Source organism: Nymphalis io, chromosome 11 (genome assembly GCF_905147045.1).
Source record: "Nymphalis io chromosome 11, ilAglIoxx1.1, whole genome shotgun sequence".
Taxonomy (NCBI): Eukaryota; Metazoa; Arthropoda; class Insecta; order Lepidoptera; family Nymphalidae; genus Nymphalis; species Nymphalis io.
In genome coordinates, this window is record NC_065898.1 from 2441797 (window position 1) to 2460902 (window position 19106).

At 32.8% G+C, this 19106-nt stretch overlaps 2 protein-coding genes across 6 annotated transcripts in view; one reads left to right on the top strand and one right to left on the bottom strand.

Moving 5' to 3' along the window:
• The window catches only part of LOC126771590 (zinc finger and BTB domain-containing protein 17-like), a 299967-nt gene that overhangs the window by 168585 nt on the left and 112276 nt on the right, over nucleotides 1–19106 (top strand). The gene's annotated exons all lie outside the window — the stretch shown is intronic.
• The window catches only part of LOC126771587 (atypical protein kinase C), a 216332-nt gene that overhangs the window by 93358 nt on the left and 103868 nt on the right, over nucleotides 1–19106 (bottom strand). The window contains exon 2 of one of the 5 annotated variants that reach the window (XM_050491551.1): nucleotides 15966–16604. The exons of the other annotated variants lie outside the window; for them this stretch is intronic. Coding sequence (XP_050347508.1) covers nucleotides 15966–16539 — 574 coding nt within the window. The 5' untranslated portion in view covers nucleotides 16540–16604. The remainder of the gene's footprint in view (nucleotides 1–15965; nucleotides 16605–19106) is intronic. 5 annotated transcript variants of the gene reach the window in all.

The following is a 19106-nucleotide window of genomic DNA, read 5'->3' on the forward strand; positions in this document are numbered from 1 at the left end:
CTATTTTATTTTACAATAGGTTCTAGCTATATTTTAGGCTGGTAATATGGTGCCAACCACGATGCCTAGTTTGTTATATTCCCCAAGTATGGGATTACACTTACTTGTTTACTCAACAAAACAAACATTGCTGTTTGATATTATTGTTGATTATTTGCTCTTTAAAGTCGAGATGGCCCAGTGGTAAGAACGCGTGAATCTTAACCGATGAACGTGGGTTCAAACCCGGGCAAGCACCTCTGAATTTTCACGTGCTTAATTTCTGTTTATAATTCATCTCGTGCTTTTCGGTGAAGGAAAACATCGTGAGGAAACCTGCATGTGTCTTATTTCATTGAAACTATGCCACATGTGTATTCCACCAACCCGCATTGGAGCAGCGTGGTGGAATAAGCTCCAAACCTTCTCCTCAAAAAGGGAGAGGAGGCCTTAGCCCAGAAGTGGGACATTTACAGGCTGTTACTTACTATTTGCTTTTCCACTATATATATTATTTATTATTATAATAATAGTCCGCCAGACCGATTTCGGCCACGGCGGCCAGTCTCAATAGAGATTAGCCAACTACGCAGGAGATATTATAGTGCACAAGTGTGTGCGCAAACACAGGTGCACACTCTGTTCCCTAACTCTGATAATCCGATGGGACGGCAATCCAACACGACCGGAAAGAGTTCAGGTGCAGGACCAACAGATTTTCAACAGAAAAACTCAACATTTTTGTTAGCCGGAACTGAGATTTGAACACATATGGTTTTCATCCAACACATTTAAGTCTCCACCACGTTTATTTAACGAGATGAAAAAGTAATTAAGCACATGAAAATTCAGTGGTACTTTGCCTGGGTTTGAATCCATAACTATCAGTAAGATCAGTTTCTAACTTCTAGGCCATTTCATATTATAAAATATAAAAAAAGTATTTGATTATAAAACCAAATATATAAACAATTATATCAAAACATAATACAAATATATATGTATATACTACAACACTTGAACCCTTTCAGAAAGAGCACCAAAATATAATAACGGGAGGTAAGATAATATTTTCACTAGAGATGGAAGTTCGCTTTCGAAGCCCGAGACGAGAGCACTAGGGACTAGAACCAACTTAGTATTTGCATATTCAAAGCACTCGATGCGGTTACACGATGTTGGCGAGTTTTATGTCCACAGCTGTGGGTTCGAGATTTGAACACGGTAACCGACTGAAATAAAATTTGTCGCTACAAGGTTCGATAGCAATTTGAGGTGCGATGTTTGTTTGTCCTGTTAAAATGAACGCTAAAAGGCGTTTTGCTTAATATAAACCGACTGTAAAAATGGAACATATTTCTGTATCGACTTTTAAAGTGGTGTGTTTATTTTTAATTTTATACATAAATTTACCATTTTATAATGAATGAATTATTTGATGTTTATTGTTAATATATTGATAAAAATTACTTATACAGGGCAGACTATTGAAAGTATACAAAAACTTTTAAAAATTCAATGATTTGCAGCTGCAGGTTTAAAATTGAAGTCTGGTAATTACTGCTCATTAGGAGCAAACGCAAGTCATACTTTAGCTTAAATATATGTATATATATTGTTTTGGATTTTAAAACACTAATTTCCAAACTCTATCTAATATATCATATCTACTGTACTGGTGGTAGGGCTTTGTGCAAGCTCGTCTGGGTAGGTACCACCCACTCATCAGATATTATACCGCAAAACAGCAGTACTTGGTATTGTTGTGTTCCGGTTTGAAGAGTGTGTGAGCCATACAAATTACATACAAATGTAATTACAGGCACAAGGGACGTCAAATCTTAGGTCGCAAGGTTGGTGGCGCATTGGCTATGTAAGCGATGGTTAACATTTCTTACAACACCAATGTCTAGGGACGTTGGTGACCACTTACCATCAGGTGGCCCATATGCTTGTCCGCCTTCCTATTCTATAAAAAAAACTTACTATCTATATAGATCAAAGATCTTATATATCGAAGTACAACTTATTACGTATTTATACATATAAATTATATTTGTTATATTTCACCGAAGCTAATGATAACTGCGAAGCAGCATAGATTAATATATAGCTGAAAAAAATGTAACGGCCTATCAAATATTTCTGAAAATAATTATTTATATCAGGTATTTGCATTTATAGAGGATTTGTAATGTTTTATGATTCTTAATATTCTTATTTTTTTTTTAGTAAAAAGACAATTACGTGTTTTTTTAGTTCACGATTCATTTTTTTTTCTCGGGTTACTTTTTTCTCGACACTCACATTAATTATTCAATTCATTAGTGTAGACGTGTCGTTTCAACTCTGCCGGTCCTACAAGGCGAACTACTCACTTCGCCTGGACGGTAGGGTCAGCAAAATTATTTAAATTTTGATTAACTATTCATTTTTCAATGATATGTCTCGAACATTTAAAGTAAGGTTTTTGAATTTTAAAAGTCCATCTTGTACGAATTCAAAGTCAAGTGCTCGACTTGGTATTGATTAAAAATATATGTATGTGTGGGCGTTATCGTATTTTTCTCTCGTCTCCAAACTAATTCTAATGTACACTTGCATACACTGTAGAACATAACACCAAACTTTGTAGATCCAGAAGAGTAGAAATAGAGTTCATCTCAACACGTTTGTGAAGCGCACGAACTAGCGTACAACAGACAGCAAAAGTATTCCTAAAAAGTGTTGGCATCAGTCATGCGATCGGCCAAAAAACATTGCTTAATCTCATCTATGGCGCCTTTACATTTCCGACCCCTAATCTTAAGCATACGGCGTATAAATGCGTTATTGCGTAACAAACATACAACAAATTATAACAATAAATTTAATTTAAAACTATATATGATTTCTAAGAGCGTCAAATGGAAGCAGAAAATTTAATACTCAGGCTATTTTCTTATAATTGGATTGTAATCTAAAATATTGGTTTGATATTTTCTTATTTATTTTCAAGCGATCCTCTGGTGATGTTTTGTTGACAGTACAAAATAACAATATACTCGGGACGCTAACAGAACTTGGGATCAAATATATTACGTAGACGTTCTATTGTATGGGACCCGTGAAATAATTAACAAGTTAATTTTAATGTTAGCCTGCTTTGTTGAGCTGCTGTTTTATGAAGGCTTTATTACAAGTAAAACTGGTACGATTAATAGGCATCAATATGATAAATTACAATTTTAAAAAGCATATGTTCAAATAAATTTAAATATTAATGTTATTAAAATATTTAACAAAATCTTATATAATATTTTAAACAAAATATAAATGTTAAGTTTTAAATAAATATAAAATTATAAAATCTTATTAGACACATGCTAAATAATACTAATAATCTATGCTTTTATTACTTTATTTGAATACATATTTATCACTATTATAATATACTGCACGACATTCACTTTTGTTAAATTCTAATATGTAAAAACATGAAATACAAACATTAGCTTATCGTCAATAGTCTGAATTGAAGGGGGAAAAACTGCGAAGTGCAGCTATTTCTCCCAAACGTGCTACCTCTTTTAGCATAAGTTTTATGTATATAGGCGTAGACTTTTCAGGCAGGCGTTAGACAAATAAAAAACATATTCCTGTTTATTAATATAGATAGGCTTTACTTATATATTCGAGATCAAGAATGGGTTGATAAAAATTATTCTTTTACAAAATCTAGTAAGTATAAAATTTATTAAATTAAAATATTTAATAAAACACAAACTTTAAACATCTAATTATAATTGTAAAAGTAGACAATTGATAAAAAATCATTATTTTCATACGGCAATATGCTCGAAAACTCATGTCCAAACATAACTTCTATATTTTTCTCACGTAGCAAATTAATGGTACCTCATAGACCGGGATAAATCTAGATAACTGAACATATAGGCGGAGAGTTAGGACCAAGGTTCGCACAAGGAGTGTGCCTCGTATATATTCAGCCGGCGTAGGGAGGGGGTGGACGACGTGACCGCCCCGGTAATTATAATCCGTTAATTGTAAAAGGAGGGCAGTTTCTCTTACTTTATATTGAGTTGGATAATTATTTTATCAGTTTCTCTTTCTTTTTCTTAAGAAAAGATAGTCAAAGAGCTTTAAAGCAGCATTAGGTATTTTTTAACATAATTCTACAATTGCAAAAATTTTACCCTAAATTTTTTTTTATAGTATAGTTAGGCGGACGAGCATATGGGTCTCTTGACGATAAGTGTCACCAACGCCCATATACATTAACAATGTAAGAAATGTAACCATCGCTAACATCAATAATGCGCCACCAATCTTGGGAATTAACATGGTATGTCCCCTGTAATTACACTGGCTCACTCACCCTTCAAACCGGAACACAACAATACCAAGTACTGCTGTTTTGCGGTAGAATATCTGATAAATGGGTGGTACATACCCAGACGAGCTCGCGCAAAGCTCTACCACCAGTAAATGCGAAAGTGTGTGCTTAGAGATTTAAGCTGATAAATAAACTCTAAATGATTGCGGACGATTAAAATGAACTAGTTGTATGTAATTTATACAAATTTGTATTTTTTTTTTAAATAAGTAATTATTGAATTGCTTCCTGGTGTTTCTCGATAGAATCTATGTTCTAAACTCCTGGTAAATTTGACGAAAGTCTTTTTGAATAAATATATTCTTATTTGATTCGTTATTTTTTGTGATTATGTTATAGAATCTCACATTCTTAATATTATTTTCATAGAAGTTGGTTGTGTCGTAAGAAAGGTTATATGTTTTTATTATTATATAAAAAAAATATAATGCTTTTTACGATTATAATTTCATTTGCTTCACGAAGGCATAATACGAATATATAGGCCAGTCGCCTCTTGGTTAGTAGTTACTTTCACTTATAGGCACCGTATCAGTATTTATGTCTTTTGGGTCTGTAATACAATGGCTCATTCGCCATGAAAAACAGCAATGCACAGTACTTAGTATTAGACGGCAGAATACCTGATAATATTAGTATATAAACTAATATTAACCTTTATACATGTGACGTATTCATTTAAAATGAATAGCAATTTATTTGATTATAAATGTTTTAATCAAGTTACATTACCAACTGATATCAAATCAGAAATAATAAAATGAAATTATCCGTTAAAATCCCTGAACATATTATATAACCGGAGATCGCAAACAATGTAAATATTAAACATTTTACTATCCAAAACGTTAAATCGAAACAAAATAATATATCTTAATTTACGCCTAGCAGGCAGATCACAGCTACTGACTAATAATTTATTTTTATTAACTTAACGTGTATCTATTTGAGTTAAATAAAAATAAGTAAATAACGTTACACGCTCGTTGCCCAGCTCCCATATCCTGTATCCGGTCCGGGAACGCATAAAACACAAATATAAAAGGAGAATCAAGAAAAATCTCAACTATATATACTATAAATAAATAAAATATATTATTCTCGAAGGTTCTCGAACTTTCCATCAAAGTAACTTCCATTTGTGCAAAATAAATTTGAAACACTAATTCGATTTTTTAAGAACTCTTTGTATATTATTATTGTCTAATACGTTTTCATCGAGGAATACTCGAAATGTGTCGGGTATTAGCGAACAATTAAGGGACGCGTCAGAATCACGTCAAACGAAAACCACGGCAATGGTAGCCCATCCCAAAAAATTATTTAAAAAAAAAATATAGCTCTAACGCTTCGAACCCACGACTTAAGCTTATGATGCAATGCACTGAACCATTACGGCTTGACAAAGACTGTAATCGTATCGATTCAATAAATGTTTATTTGTTCGTATCATCTAGTATCCGAGTGCTCGCAAAGTAATTAGGTTACGCGATGTTACTTGCTGAATAGCTTCCAATTTTATTTGGATCGAATCCAGTTTGACCTTAATAATCGTTCTTGGAATATTTTTGCAAATAGGTCATAGTGTTTAATTTATATTTATCATATCTTCTTTGTAAAATTATTCTTTGTTCTATGTTCAGCAGTGCTATTCTATAAAAACTCACTTGACTACAACATACTTACGTTGATTCGATATTCTGATATGCGGATACTTTAAATTTTATAATCATTATATCCAATCACGCATAACTCTTTTTGATATTCCCTAATAATTAAAGAGTCACGAAGTAAATCCTTTCAGAATAGCACTACAGTTTCGATACTAGCCAATTAAAACAAATAGTTTTTGTGTTCTGGCGTTACGAGTTCAATTTTTAATTTTCAAGTAAAAATTCAAACAAGTCTTGTCTTCTCTAGTCTATTAAATGTTTATTTCACTTATCATAAAGCTGAAACTTTAAAGCGAGCGCTATTTAAACATCGTCATACTATCTATAAAATCAGTCACGTCATGTTATTGTCATCAAATATATGATATAAAACGAAATTTTATATATAGAGTTTGCTAGAATATTTAGAAATAATTTTTAATGAATACCACACTGTAAATACTATACTATACTGTAAAAAAAATAATAGAAGCATTTATTAACTTCACATTTAATACGTGGGTCAAATCAAATTCTCTAATTGAATTCTAAGCCATTTTCACTAAACCCAATGAGCTGAAAATTTGCACAACTTAGCCAGTTCCAATGAGTCGATTGGTCTTGCATAATTTTACACTGAAACAATGCTGTTTAGTAAATATCGGAATTAATTAAATAATTTATTTTATATAATCAACTTTTAATTATCGAATATTTTTACAATTCAATTATTAAAACAGTATCAACAGACCAATTCTTTCGCTAACATCGAAAAAATCTCAATCGAGATGCTTTGTAATGAAAATAACAACTCGAAGAGTAATTTCTATTTCCGCGTATAAATGCAAGAAGTATTGTACTGTGATTCATCGGATCGAATTTAAACATAAGGAAGTTGGCGTAAAGTTGAATTTTCTTCGTCGACGATTTACGAACAAGATTGGACAATTCATTTTGAGATTTATTTGGCAGACATTAAAGTCGATTTTTCAACAGCAACAATGAAGTGTGAACTTGTTGCTGAAAGATAGGATCTGGTGAGTGCTGAGATAGATCTCTGGGGCCATTCACTTCAAATATTGGATCGTTTTCGAATGACCGCCTTTCATTTCTGATAGAATCTTCAATAACAAAATTATGATAATGAACATTTATAAATTTGACATTTTAATTTAAAATGAATCGCAATTTATTTGATTATAAGTGGTGATACCAAGTTACATATCTACTGATATCAAATCAGAAATAATACATTGAAATTATTCCTTAAAATTCAGCAAAATATTATGTAATGTGATACTCACGATCGAGCAATGTAAATATTAGACTTTTAATATCCAACAAGTTAAGCCAAACGCTACTCCGTAATATATTACTAGCGACATCAAACTCGACCGCAAATGTAAATAATTACTTCAAGAATTTGTAAGTTATGCGTTGAAAGTAACGTCTATGTATTTTCTTTTAAATTTATATTTTTTGTCATAATTATCTTTGTACATGTAGTAGAAAGTTTATTGCTTTCCACAACAGATTTTAAACATGAATGACTAATATTAATAATTAGGTTTTTAGATATTAAAAAATATATATTTACCATATTGCTTCCGTTTTTCAATTATGTTTAGGTATAGAATATTTTCAATTTAATAATTATTTTTAAAAAAAGCACATTAATAATAATGATTATTAGGAAACAAATAAAAAAAGAAAATTTATAAAATCACAAAAAGCTGATCACATTTTATTCGCACAGCAGTGTGACGTCATAAGCAGGATAGCTTATTTCCGCAACCTGACGGGCCGATATATCGGGCAACGCTTCCAACGCCTTGCCTTTTCAGTGACCGCCTTGCAAGAAGTGACTTAGAGGAACGACAGTGACAACCACTATTAAAATGATTATGAAAAGGAGTCTATTCATTCACAGACTTCCGTATTATAAAAACAACATATTATGGAAAGATGTAGAAAAATAATTATATTATACGGTAATTAACTACTTTTTATAAAGAAAACGTCCTCAGCACAATATACATTTTTATACTTTGCCATGTCGTTTATGTCTTAGAATTAAGCTTTTTACGTGATATACATCCATACAATTATATTAGGTCCGGTACTGTACGATAATCGGAAGCGCTCGTCACAATGGCTGAACCCTGGAGACCCAGCCAAATCCTGCTCTAAACGATGATTGACTCAGAAAAAGTTACTTGTGAGTGTTTGGTGGACTAGCGCCGGTGTCGGCAGTCCAAACCGCCTTCAAAGAGTTTATTGATTCCATCCCCATGGTTTTTTAGTAAAGGGATCAAACAGCCTATGAGATGGCAAATGTGCATAGATGCATCCTTTATTAAATATATTTTACAAAAAAAAAATGACTTTATATTCATCTCGTACAAAACGCCAATTTCATATGTAAGGATTTCATATTAAAATCAAGTATGTCGATTTGTACGCGCTAACCGATAACGCGATTTGTATTATATTGCGAATATATATACGCAATTATATATATAGTTTCAAATTGTATTATATTTTGCTCGATAACATATTCATATTAAAAAGATTTTTGACAAAGAGACACAATTGTAAATATGAATTATATGTTGATTTAGCGCCGGAGGTATCTATTGGTGCCAAGGTTTTCGATGTAATAATTACGGATGCATCGCTTCAGGTCATTGCACACTGCTCATCTAATGACATCCCGTCAGGGTTGTGTGGGTACACACGCGCTGCTAACATTAACAAACCGCGCCATTTTAACTATACTTGTATATGAACATAAAAATACCTATTAAAATTAAGGAATCAGGTTTTATTACCAGTATTTCTGTAGTAATGCTAGTTTTAGGAAAAAATTATGGGCTGATTAAAAACATTCTTTTAACCAATTGATTAAAAGATTCTATTTAAAAAAATAGTCAAAGTCAAAACGAATATTTATGGTTTATATATAATAACTACATTACTCATTGATGATTGATGTCAAAAATTTACTACCGGTTCGGACAGAAACAGACTTGAGAAGAACCGACGAAAGAAACTCAAAGGGACAATTATTGTTACTAATGCATTTATTGATATTTATTTTGATATATAACGTATTACAAAACAATCCAAGAAAAAGCGTAATTAAGAATATTTCCTTAGCATGAATCTGTTCGTTCTAAGATTGTATCGCACCTAAAAAAAATTACAAGTGTTTAATAGTTCCAGGTAGAAGGGTGTACATTGGCCGCATAAAGCTTACTTCATATTAAATTACGAACAATAAATACCGGTTAATTAAATACATAAAAATCGTCTACGTTCAATGTATACAGTCACGCGAAACTTGGGTCATTTTAATTCATTTTCCAACAATGCCTATAATATTCGAATGTTAATATATCATTTATGGGAAAATCGTTTTTATTTCATTTATATATATGGTATATAAACGCGTGCCTCAATATGAATAGTTACTTCCGCAACATAATTGAGTATTGAATTTATAGGAACAATTAATACCATCGTTTTGAGAGTTTACAGTAATTTACGCTGTTTTGTATTGTTTAGCGAATAATTTTATATGGAAGCAAAACTTAATTAAAATGTAATTTATGGGCCCAAATATATATATATATATATAATATATAATAAATTTATTTTAAATTGATTAGTGTTTTTCGGTATGACTACTTGTTTGAAAGATTAATAAAAAAAGTGTGAAATCGAATTTTATTAAATTATATTTTTTACGTATACGTGCTTCTGTGATTCGGTTGAAAATGTAAGTAAGCCAGTGTTATTCCGAAAATAAGAATCAAAAAATCTTAGCTCTCATTACTGGCGATCAATTATGAAACATCATTATGAACAGTACGAAAATTACATATTATTTCCTTCTGATAACTGATATTCAGTTATATATGATGATATCTTCCTGACCGATTTCGGCCACGGCAGACAATCTCGAGACAGATTAACCTATTGCGTAGGACATATTATAGTGCACAAGTGTGCGCGCAAACACAGATAAATTCACTGTTCTCTCACTCTCATAATCCGATAGGACGGCAATCCGAAAAGACCAGAAAGAGTTCAGGCGCAGGGTCAACGGCTTTACGTGCTTTTCCAGGCACGGGAGTACACATTTCCAAACTCCAGACTCCGGGCTGGTACCGCGAGTCTTCGACAGAGAAACCCAAAAACATTTTTAATGACCCGAGACCTTATATCTAGCCACTAGCAACGATGCAGTTATAAATAATAAAAACAAAACTAAAAATAAATTGACTAAGACTGAAATGTCTCGAGTTAATTCGTGGAACTAACGCGTGTTCAGCTCTAATGAGGCGTACATTCAATAATACTGTCGCCTAATGTAATATGTGATGACGTTTGAGAGATTAACGCGCGTTCCGGAACGTACAACAGTCAATATATCTGACATCGAATTCCAATTACTGCTTTTATTAGATAACTGAGCAGTACTTGGATTAATGACAAAATAAGAATTTACGAATTAGGAATACAAGTGCATCACGTTTTTTTTGAAGCTTTGTTTTTATTAAAAATATCCAAAATATTCATACAAATGTTAAAATAGCAAGATGTCAGATTTTCAAGGCTCTCTGAATGCTATGCGGGCGAAGCCGCTGGTTTAGCTAGTATTTAATCTTTTTTACACAGGTAGGCGATCTAGTAAATGCACCATCTGATTGAAGTCACCATTGTCCATAGACATTGGTGCCGTAAGAAATATTTACCATTCCTTACATCGCCAATGCGCCACCAATTTTGGGAACTAAGATGTTATGTCCCTTGTGCCTGTAGTTAGTCTGTCTCAGTCTTCCTTTCAACAAGGACACAATAATACTAAGTATTGCTTATACGGACTTGCACAAAGTCCTAACACTAAATTTTATGTTAACTTCATATTTTGGACATTGTAAAACTTAAAAATCTTATCTCATATTGGAAATTGCGCTTTTTCATGACAAGACGACTGCCTTGTAATGAAATATTCAATATTGAGGAAATTGGAATTGGAAATGCATACAGTACAACCAACAACCAGTACACACCCGTATGGTGTATACAAATATTTACGACCTGCATTGAACCTGATAGCGCAATAATCAATAACTGTATGCAGCCACTACTCCGTAAAGCCGAAAACAAATGACCTTCTTAATACCGTTACCGGTTTTTATTTAGAAGTTATTATGTCATATAAATAGATGCATATGGTCCTCCAGACCGATTACGGCCACGGCGGCCAATCTCAAGAGTGATTAGCCAACTACGCAGGAGATATTATAGTGCATAAGTGTGTGCGCAGATACAGGTGCAATCTCTATTTCCCAACTCTCATAATCTGATGGGACGGCAATCCGACACGACCGGAAAGAGTTCTGGCGCAGGTCTAACGGCTTTACATGCTTTCCGAGGCACGGGAGTGTACACACTTCCAACTTCCAGACTACGGGCTGCTACTGAGAATTTTCTGATATCTTCTGATGATCTGATCCGAGGGAAACCCAATAAAAAATTTTTATTGGCCCGACCTGGGAATTGAATGCAGGACCTCCGGATCTGCGGCCTTAAATCAAGCCATTAGACCAACGAGGCAAATAGATATATAAAGTCTTAATAAATATGATATGACTTCAAGGTAGCAGTTTTTTTTCAATGCCGAGCATTGGGAGTTACACAAAAAAGGTAAGTCAAGTTTTCTTAACGTGTAATTTTCAAAAGAATCAATTACAGGTGTTTGTAATAGCATTTTACTTATCTAGAGAAGCCCAGATGTTATATAAATATGAATAAAATTACGAACGTAAGTTGTACTTTTTTATACGTACTATAAGAATGATATGTACATTTTATAATAAAACTATTTAAATAAAGAAAAAAAACAATATATTAAAGTGTATATACCCATATATATATATATGTATATATATATATATATATATATGTACTGTATATACTGTATATACATGGGTATATACAGTATATATTAAAATATAACAAGCAATTGAAAAAAAATATTTACAGCTGCGATGATACGAATTATAATCAAAGGTCGCCGGTTGAAATCCTTCACGAATTTCATTTATATTTATAATTGAATTCGTGCCCCATAGTAAAAGAAAATATCGTGAGGAAATCTGCATATCTCGAAAATTGATCAACATGTAGTTATCAACCCCCACTGGAGCACCGTGATGGAATAAGCTCCAAATATAATTTAGAGGACAGGCTGGGGCCTTTGCCCGGATCAGTTACTTAATGAACATTAATTAGTTTTACTTTTAGATATCACCTTATTAATTATATACATTGTTTATGGTATGATTAGTTAAACAATGTTGTGTCTTCTTCTTTCTAATGTAAAATCAATAATGACAGAAAGAGCTCAATCAGTGTTTAACTAAGCCGCTAAGCAATGTTTATTAAGCAACGTTAAACCCATAAGTTTCCGACATAACATATTGAATTGATCTTCTTTGCCTTCCATTATACATTAACGAAACTTAAAAAACCAACCAACTACACCCATGAAAAACAACACATCAGGTAAAATTTAAGCCAATAACAATTAAAAAAGTCGATTTTCAAGACAATATGTTTTAATCTAAATGGTAACCCATTTATAAAATGCGTAAAATAATTGAATGAAGTGAAGTAGGTCGCAACTCGGTCGCTGTTAACTTACCCGGCAGGTGAATGAGAATAATTACATTCGCCGCGAAACGTTCTTGCATTCATTCAGTCAACCGTTCATATCTCAGCTATGGAAATGTGGATCGCTTATGAGAAAAATTTACTTCAAATTTCTTATTATTGATATGCTTCGCGCTCTTTTAATATAAAAATAAAATTGCATGTAGCTTTATTATAGACAAATGGTTCATTAGTTAGAAGACGTGAACTTAACCCGAAGAATTCAAACCCGAGCAAGCACCTGAATTTTCGTGTGTTTAATTTGTAATTATAATTCGTCTTCATCGATTTTAAGGAAACCTGCCTGTATCGAATGAAAATCTGCCACATATGTGATGCACATTGCAGTGTGGAGGAATAAGCTCAAAATCCTCTCATCAAGGAGAGAAAGCTTGACCCCAGCAGTCAGACATTTACAAGCTGTTACTATACTCCCTTCTCCCTGATACGTAGGCAAAGCCGCGGGCGAGATCTAGTTCAAAAAGAAGCTTCTTGTAATTTGAAGAACAACATAGTTTAAATATATAATGCTGTTAATTTAGTTTCAGCAGTTAGTTTAACATTACTGTAGTTGTTTAATATTAATGTCAGAGTGATGTTGAAACGTCACTGGCATTGTTGTCACTTATTTCATTAAGTAATCATAAAGATAAACGGAACCGTTTAGTTAAACACACATTTCTCTCTTACTGTCATAATTGATTTGACATACGAAAGAAGAAGACAGCATTGTTAAATTGATCACAAAAGTTATTGGTAATGCCGTAAATTTTAAAGTTTCCATTAATAACTGAATCATAATCAATAATCTCACATACTTGACATGATGCATAATTTTTCATCGAAAACAAGTTATTACAGAATTCTTCAGAACTATGCTATTCAGAAAATATTAAAATTCCACTACATTTCTAACAACGAAAAGCATTTATAAATTAAAAGTATAAAAATAATGAACTTGTTTAAGATAAATATAAAAACATTCCATTTAAATATATGAATGAATACATACTTTTAATAGTAATCTATATTTCAATGGACATTTCAAACGAGCACATCGTCTATTAAATAAATTGAAAAGATTGATTTATAAATGTTATTCGCATATTGAAATGCCGCATCCATCATATCGTATGAATAGATAAAAAAATATTTGAAAAGATAAGAGATAAACGTGAGGGACAGTGATGCTAATGACTTCAGTCAGACTTTGAAAAGAATATAGCCTTCGCTTAACAAAAATAGTTCAGTTTACACAGCCCGAAGAAACATTTTAAAAGTTTTAACGTGTTCCTACAAGTAGGTACTAGCTCAAAGTAGGTCGAAGTGAGGCCTACGTCGCTGGGGGCTAGGACGCCTACAATGTTACCTGAACAATGTTAAACCGTTTGAAGTAATTTCGCTTGCTGCCTTTTGTGCTATGGAAATAAAATTTGTCGTTACGTTAAAGACTCGTTTCACTTCTTATATTTTTATTGAGGACGCAAATGTTTTTCTCAAATCAGTTGTCGGCATATGCTTTGTTTGTAAACGCGGCCAAATGCTAATATTATACAGTATTGTTACATTATTAAGCCGATGAAAAATTCAATAAAAGAAATAAGATACGAATATAATACTTAATTGAGTAATCAGTCACTAGAGGATTTCTCAAATTAAATTAAATACGACTATAAAGATTAAATTTATATATCCTGCATGGAAATTAACGTATTTTGGGGTCTGTACTGGGTAGGTATCGCCTACTATGCATTTTTTCTACCAATTAATAACAATACTTTATATTAACAATGTGTTCTATTTTGAAATGTGACTTGGTGAAATTGTATGCGCAAAAAACATATCTACTTAGATTGCGTAGTTGGCGGCACATTGAATGGGGCTTTATACCTCATACAATGGGAGTGTTTTTGGACAACAGTGATTTATCGTCCTCAAACAACTTAAAAAAATGTCTTACATGCCAGTGTCCATAATCAAAGGTATTATATTCATCAGTATATGACGGCTAAATTATGGCTAAAAAATGATTTGGCTCAGTTTTCAATCTACTTATCTATAATATATCTATTTTAGGAGTATTCAAAGACGAAAAGACCTAATAACTACGATGAATACCGAAGTGAAGTTGGAAATAAAAATCAAAACAGTATATAAAATAAAGAAAATTTACAATTTTATCATTTTTATATGCATTTCATTTATTACGACACAGATCCTATCATATCCTGTGCATTAGAGAGAATTTATCTGGCGTCATTGGAAAGTACAGTGAGTGACGTAACAAGGCCTACTACCGTCGCTTTTGTCTGTCTAGCGTGTCTATTGTTTAATCCGGTCTACGCTTTAGTTAGTATCACTGACGTGACGTTGTTTTTTTTTTAAATAAATCATAAATACGACCTATTTTCAATAATAATCAAACACAATTACTATAAAATTACAATAATTATGTATCAAAATTTAATGAACTATGAATTTAAAGACGCACAGTTAAATTTTTTTTATATATACCAATATGTATACACAACAAGTAGGAACTAAAAACGTAATTTAAAATCAATAGTATCTAAATCTAAATATATACCTAATGCTAGTCTATTAATTTATGATAGGAGAGTGTCGTTAAATTCGTATAGAGATATTCCAGTGTTATTACAGATGTCGTCACTTAGATTCCTTATTTCATCCAAAACAAAATCAATACATTAATTAAATTCATAACTACAGTTACATATTATATTAGATTTGGTTATAAAATATTTATTAAAAATTATTTCTAATAAATAATAATTATTCTAAAAAATCACTGGAGTCTGTGAAATTAGCTTTTAAGAAAGCTATATTATAGCTATATCACTTATTATTCAAGAACATTATCGTGGGCTAGCGCACTAAAAGTTCAGAAATTTGGCGACCATTTCCCAATTATCGTGTTAATTTAATTAAACTTCGGTCTTACTCCGTTAATGTGTTTCGTGGCCTGTGGCCTACTTCCGTTAGACCATTCATCGCGGCACTTTCATTTAGCGCCTAATGTAGCATCCTCCTCCTTGTTCGACTAACGATCGAATTTTGTAACGGTCACGTAAATGACAAAAAATTTTAAAGAAACACTTAATTTATGTATATTGAATTAAAAAGTCACTATTTTATATATACATAAATGTATGAAAATGAATGATTTTTCCACATAAATTTCTACAAAAGCGTACCTGTTGCGTAAGCTGGTTCGAGATCGTCTTCGTCGTCCGTGTGATGTCTACTCGAGGCATGTGAATGTGAGTGATGAGGCACACCCACATGCACAGGTTGTATTGGTTGTTCGTAGTGTTTGTGGTGGTCCACGTACACCCTGTGATGGTGAGGACAGGGCGTCGGTGGAAGATAATCAGCGAGTGTACCACCACGCGTCAAAGTAGACCCTGCACTTAGCGTTCCACCACCTGAACACGAGGCTAAAGCACTTCGCACTGACCCGAGATCGAGTGACGGCCTTCTAGAAAGTTCTCCATAACTCTCGCCGAATAAGGCGCTGGCGGGCACCGCATGTCGCACTTCGTGATGGTGTGAGTGACCACCGTTTGATGACGAGTGCGGGGAAGCGGAGTGATCACGGCTATCTCTAGACGTTGACGCTGTGTGTATTATGCTTTCGTCGTGTGTTTCCATAACTTCCCTTGCTGTTGGCGGGTTAGGGTGGGAGTGTGCCACCGAAGTGCCAGCACGTCGCGGGCTCCGGCCACGATCGGGCAGAACAGAAGATGCCGACCAGTATCCCCACGCCATTTTAATTTATTTATTATTCACCGTTTAACACTGACCACTAGCCATATATAGGAAGACTTACTTGACTATAAGTATACAAAGCATTAGAGCGGGGAGAGGACTATGTAAGCGAACCTAATCTCCTTTGACGACTCAGTCGAAACAAAGCTTTGCAATCGCATTATGAAATAAATACATTTTTATTTACAATATTTATGTGTATGCTAAATTTCAACATTAATTTCTCATTATATTCTTTTTACCTCTTATTTACTGATTTTATTTTTCTGAACGAAATACGGCCACGGCGAATCTCCAAAACTAACCAACTCCGCAGGAGATATAGTGCAAAAATGTGTGTCTCAAGCACAACATTTACGTAATGCCGAACTTACTAACTCCAGGATCTTATTGTGACTTTCTTAATAACAAACTCAATAACTACTGTATACCAACTATTTCTGTCCCGATAAGGGCTTTCAACTCAGGACTTCGGGAATTGTGGTCTTATATGCACTAAAACAACGAGGCTGTTAAATATTAAATTTGTAAAAATACTAGATAAATGAGTAGGCAATTTTATTATTCTTTAATCCCCAAGTCCAAGTTGTACGGGCGTGGCGGTCCGTTCAATCAGTTGGTTTTTTATTGATTGCACGATCGTAGCTTCCGAATGGGGAAACTTTGGCGTTCCGTTGCGGAAGTTTCCGTTGTGGTGCCTTTACATTGCAGAACGAAAGGCACCCTTAGACCGCGTAATACGTTTTTATCGTGTCTGTTTTTGGTTGTATTCGAGACGCAAATATTGTAACGGAAACAAATGAAGCTTTTTCCTTTGACTTTTATTCATGGCTAAATGTTACATATTTTTTATCGGCATTTTCATTGTGATTTGTTTTAGTCAAAATCTATCATAAAAAAGGAAAGAGTTACAAATGAAATTACAATTTTAAACATATACATAGCTTCAATGCTTGTGCAATTTCAGATATAACGCTCTAAATGACCGAGAACAAACTAGCGATACAGTGGCGAGGAGATTAATTCGGGCACACGAATAATCCTTCCATTCACGACCAGTGAGCCTCATTTTATATCTCATTGTGCTGATAAAATCGAATGATATTCCGCTTTATACGGTTTGGAAAATACAGAAAGCGGTTAATTCTGGTAATAGTTTGACTCACAATATTGTTATTCTCCTCGATATATTTTCAGGCTTATGCAAAAACTTTTGTAGAAAGTTTATTTACAGTTTAAAAAAGCTACTAAGACTTGAAACAATTAAATAACGAATATTATATAATGTTTATAGGAAGAGGCTAAAAAACTTTCATATGAAAAAAAAATTATAGTAATATGCTTGCTGAATATTAACTGCTCATTATTTGTTATAACAACACTAGGTAACCTAACCTAAAATTATGCAAATAATAATAGAGACAGAACATTGTTTGGAAGCTGTTAGGAGAAGAAATATTATTGTTAGTAACGAGGTCTAAATGTTGTCAAAACAACCATGTGCAGGAAAATGGCTGCATTGCATAGTTGCAGATAAAGTGATGCGGTTGCTCGTTGATCAATCACGGGCTTCGTAAACAACCAGACAGCTTTATGACACTGATCTGACTGACAAAACTTTTATATCACGTTTGGAATTATGTGATATTCACGTTATCAACTGTGAAATATTTATGTCTAAAGTGTTTTTCATAGTTGATTCGATTCTATGATAAAAGTGAAAATATACTAAATTTAAATATAACGTGTAAGTTCAAGATTATATCGTAAAGAACCCGCATGACTCAGTATTTATTATTTTCCAATAATACTTGGGTAAATAATATACGTCCTGGATCAAAATTAAATAAACTAACTCTTTCATTGAATAATACATACATTTTCATTAATTTCGTTTTTTATGAATTGGCAAAGCTACATCTACGGGATTTTATTGTAGGAGCGAATACACCTAAGTATGATGTATTGACTTTACGAAGACGGGAATTTGGTGTTACAAGTTTGTTTATCTTTACTTCTCGTGTTTATACAATGTTTGTGAGTGTTTCTATTAAAATAATCAAAATTAAAGTTTTTGATTAACATAACATTGTAAATATTCCGCTCAGAGCTCTTCCTTGAAGAACGAATACAGTTTGTGGCAGTAGCTCCAATCATTATATACGCTACGATAAAAATATTTAATTACTCTAATCTAATTTTAATACTAACTTTCTTATCTGCATATATAGCTGAGCTAAGTCTGTTTGTAATGGATCTCAAATGAAAATTCCGTCGAAGCCTGAAAACTTAAATAATTCCTCACAAAATGTTTTTTCTTTTTGTTTCACTAAGATTTATTTTGTCCAACATTAACTTAAGATGTTGGTTTCATATTGAGTACTTACTTGAGAAAGTCAACTTTGTATCTGTGAAAGTGTAAATGTCAAAATTGGTTTAAACTACTTTTGAAAAAAATATTGTACTTTTGTAATGCCACAAATCTAAAGGTGAAGATTTTAATTGCGGTGCTAATTAAGTAGAAATATTATTAAAACATTTGTCATTTATAATTTCGAATTTGTATT